The sequence below is a fragment of the Vigna radiata genome, chromosome 5 (genome assembly GCF_000741045.1).
Source record: "Vigna radiata var. radiata cultivar VC1973A chromosome 5, Vradiata_ver6, whole genome shotgun sequence".
Lineage (NCBI taxonomy): Eukaryota > Viridiplantae > Streptophyta > Magnoliopsida > Fabales > Fabaceae > Vigna > Vigna radiata.
Window position 1 is genome coordinate 34,826,818 of NC_028355.1, and position 4,454 is coordinate 34,831,271.

A 4,454-nucleotide genomic window follows, 5' to 3' on the forward strand; every position below is an offset into this window, starting at 1 on the left:
AAATAATTTTAGACTAATCACATATTGATACGTAAATAATGTTAAAATGTTACGAAAGTATTATTAACTTTCTGATCATTTCTTTCTCCCTTCCCTTTCTCTCTCTTTTCTAATACTATTTTTTACTTTTCTCTCTTAACAAATAATAAATATAATTTCAATCTCCTTTACATTTTTTTACTCACAAAAATCATCTTTTTTCTAATAAAGAAAGTAGGACCAAAAAACATTTCAGATTGACTCGTCTGAGTAAAACTAAGTAGCCGTTTATCTAATTAACAACGAACATGGACACCTTAACCAAATAAACAGTTTTCTGACATATTTTTTTGGTCACCACTTCTTTTATATTTCGACGGTATCATATTTGAAAACTCTTTGATGTAGACATATAGAGTGGTCCTCAGTGTTATATCATGTCTATTAATTCTCCATATGACATGCTTAAGCAATTGCTATTAATTTTATTCAAGATATCACACCAATTATAAATAAGATTTAAGTCAGGACAAATTTATGATCGTAAAAGATTATATATATTTATGATACAATAAATTTAATCCATTTTTTCTTATGTCAACATATAAATCTAACCTCTCTACATAAAAAATTAATTAAAACTATAATAGTCTCTAACTACTTATGAATAAGAGATTGAAAAAAAAAAATGAAAATTGAATGTTAAAAAGTCATGACTTATGATTCTCCCTATATATTTGTCTCTCTCTGCTGGTGTACACTGACATGTATCTCTCAATTCATAGAACATTATTATTCTAAGCTCAGTGTTATAAATCTGAAAGCAAAACTCTCTCTCTCTCTCTCTCCTATGGAGCATTCTCTGAATCCTTCTATGGGAAAAGCAGTTTCTGGAAGTGGCAATGAAGAAAGCGGGTGGACTTCTTACTTGGAAGATTTTTCTAAGGGCATGGAAGAAGAAAGTTACTGTTCGAGCTTGGGTGGCTCCTCTTTGGTCTCAGATGCTGCTTCTTCTGCTGCATGGAAACTCTCACATCACAATCATCTTCTGTCATACCCTTCTGTTAGAGTTAGAGACTCATCTAATAATATCTCTAAGAAACTTCGTTTCAAGAAAACAAGAACCCAGAAGATATCAGATGATGATCCTTTGGAAGACACCGCCAGCTCCCCTGTCAATAGTCCCAAGGTACATCATCTGCAATATCATATCATCTCTTTTTCTTTTCTATTCAAAGTCCAAACTATATAATTGGTTTTATAAGATTGAATTAGATGTAAAGTTTATTTTTTTTTTCTCTTACAATAGGTAGGTGACTTGAAGATTTCCAGCAAGATTGATGATGATCAACTTGATGGTTCAACTTCTAGGGTAACCCTGCTAAATTTATGATGTTTGTGTAAGAATGGAAGAAAGAGTAAATATTCATTGAATAGTACTTATCTAACCAAGTTATGTGGCTTATGATGATGATGATTGTTGTGTAGGGTAAGGGTTTTCACTCGGATCATTATCCAAACCTGCTGCAGACTGATGAGTGTGACATGAACTTCAATGAAAACAATGTTGAGTGCAACGCAGACTTGAAGAAAAGGGGTCTATGTCTTGTTCCTTGGTCCATGTTGGTTAATTATTATGGGTGAATGCTACTTTTTTGTCTACTTTGTGTTCTTCTATGTAGCTTGACTTCTCAGGTCACGTTGCTGTAAACATAACATGATCAGTGACAGAAAACCCCTGTATTATACCAATCATTGTTAACATGATCATAACCTGAGACCATAATTTATGTTTTGCTCGTTTCTTCATCAACACAGAAACCAAGATCATGTTTGTCACATTCTCCAAGGGAAGTAAAGTATATTATATATGTTCTCAAAAGTTTTCTAAGTAACAGAAAAAAAAAGGTAACATAAGCTGTCTAAATTTGCATGATATTGAATTTAAAACCATAAAATAAATGTTAGAGCGAACAAGTTCCTACAAGGGACACAGAAAGAGCACTTTTCATGATGTTGTAGGAGAAAAGGGCTCAGCGGTCCAAGTGAAACCAGCTTGGTCAAAATGTATATATATATATATATATATATATATATATATATATATATNTATATATATATTTGGAAGTTCATCTCGACTAGAGGTAAAACCAATTTATAATTCGTAATATATAAGTATGTATAAATCTCACCTTATAAGTTTGTTTTGTAAAATTAAATTAAATTTAAAGTATACTTTTAAATGATATTAGAATTGTTAAAGTCTATACTAATGATATATTAAATATGATTACATTTCAACTATGTATTTTTAGATTATTTGCATTGAAGGTTCTTTAAATTAAAACTAGATTAAATTTTAATTATGTATTGTTTTTATTAACAAGCTAAATTGAAAAATCAAAGATTTACTGTTAATTAACTGAATGAGAGGATACATGATTGTGGCTGGACCAAATATCAAATGGTTTGAAAACAAAGTATGATAAACATTGAAAAATAAAGATTCGTGCCTAGCAGTACTGCATTTAATATTAAACATTAAAGAGTAGTGTGACTCAAGTAATATTGATATATCTATGCTTTTGATTTTAAATAAATTATGTGAGACATTATGTATTAGTGGACAATAGTTTACAAAGTATAGTACTGCAAAACATCAAAGAAAAAACGGTCATGTCACAATACCCTTCACAAGTATTTTCTTTAATTAACAATTATAATTACACTCACTTTCTTTAATTACATTCTTAATTCTAAATAATCATTGGCAGTTTTGTCAAAACGTGAAAGACAATTCTTGGAGATTGTAATCAATTTCTATTATTCAATTTCATAACTTCATATGGAGATTTAATAACCTGACCAAAATTTAAATCTTACATAATGCATTTATGAATTTTTTGTAATTACTTAATTTTTCATTTATATTATATTTAATTGAAATTTTTAAACATATAATTAAATTCCTACCATATCAAAATGGAGTTGAAAAACACTATGATGATGTCGATCATATGATATAGCAGAGATCTGACAAAGACACTTTAACCAAAGAAACTTTAGCCATAATTAAGATAAAATTACTTTGACTAGGATATATATATATATATATATATATATATATATATATATATATATATATATATATATATATATATATATATATATATGTTGTCTGCAGATTCCATGTGGAACATTAGTCCCCTTTGGGACTGGTATATGATTAATTAATTGACAATATGTTTGTGCTAAATATACTAATTATGACTATATAATATATATGTGTGTGTTTATTGTTTAGTAATATATGATACCTACTCTCGCAGAAAGAAAACCAGAACACTGAACAAACCACGAAAAAGATACATTGGAAGGCTTCCTTGTACCCTGTCAAGTGTTTGATTTGTATAGAATACATAAAAAAAAGAAAATTGAAAGGAAAAAAATTAGATTGATAGATATAAAAAAAATTAGTTTGGTGGCCCTTCATTTAATAAGAATATTCTGAAAACGGCTGCAGCAATGCTCCTCCATGTGCTACCTCTACCATTTAGAACACCAAACACTTCTTTAAAACTTTTGCTTAGAATTCCACAATCATAAACATAATCTTATCTTTCACCCTCTTTTTAATTAGAGGTACTTTCTATAATCAATTTGTTAGAGTATTACAATGATTATTCTTGAAGACCACAGTGTATATAATTAAATATATTTTTAATTTTTAATTTTTAAAATTAAATAAAATTTATTTTATTCTAAAAATTTTTATCATCAAAACTTAAAAATAAATAAATATAATTTTTTTAACTTGATTGCATTTTTTAAATATGTTTTAGAATCATATTTAACTTGTTTATATTTTCACTTCAATATTAGACTGAAATATTGTTTAATAAATTTGAAAAAAGTTAATATTAAATTAAAAATTTAAATTTTATAATTTTTAAATTTGAAAATCAAAATATATAAAAAAATGTGACATAAATGGATTCTAATTTTATTCTTAATAGTTAAAATATATTTAATCTATATTTTTATAAATAAGTACATATAGCAATAAATCAAAGTTTATCTTTAGATTAATTTGATCATTGATCATAAAAGTAATTAAGTTTCTCTCTTGTCAAAACTATCTATAATATGTGTCTATGTAATGCTATCAAAATATATTCAAACTCGTTAGCGAATCTGGTCTATCATGAATTTGAATTAGGTTGTGTTAAAAAAAATTAAAATTTTGACGTGGAACAATTTTGAGTCTATTCTACTAAAAACCCAACTCACTTGGTTCAACTCGTAGGTCTTGTTCACTTGAGTGGATTTGAGGAAGATTGATTGGGTGGATCTGAAGGTAATTTTTTTTATTGCTTATTTGAGTGAATTTGGAGGTAAACGAGAATGAATTTGAAAGTAAAGTTTGTGAGAATTAGTATAAGATTTAATTTATTTGACATATTAAAAAAACTTAC

The 4,454-nt window shown here is 27.3% G+C and overlaps 1 protein-coding gene across 1 annotated transcript; it reads left to right on the forward strand.

Annotated features, from left to right (window-relative positions):
• The first annotated feature begins 743 nt into the window (after window positions 1-743).
• LOC106761720 lies at window positions 744-1,775 on the forward strand. The gene is made up of 3 exons (XM_014645290.2): window positions 744-1,168; window positions 1,289-1,351; window positions 1,468-1,775. Exons 1-3 carry the CDS (start codon window positions 830-832, stop codon window positions 1,621-1,623), a joined length of 558 nt encoding a protein of 185 aa, XP_014500776.1. The 5' UTR covers window positions 744-829; the 3' UTR covers window positions 1,624-1,775.
• The last annotated feature ends 2,679 nt before the right edge of the window (window positions 1,776-4,454 follow it).

What these genes read in the sequence shown, in the direction of transcription:
- LOC106761720 (XM_014645290.2), top strand. Translation starts at nt 830, where the DNA reads ATGGAGCATTCTCTGAATCCTTCTATGGGAAAAGCAGTTTCTGGAAGT. An exon ending in CCCCTGTCAATAGTCCCAAG is followed by an intron (nt 1,169 to 1,288) that starts GTACATCATCTG and finishes CTCTTACAATAG; the next exon opens with GTAGGTGACTTGAAGATTTC. An exon ending in TTGATGGTTCAACTTCTAGG is followed by an intron (nt 1,352 to 1,467) that starts GTAACCCTGCTA and finishes ATTGTTGTGTAG; the next exon opens with GGTAAGGGTTTTCACTCGGA.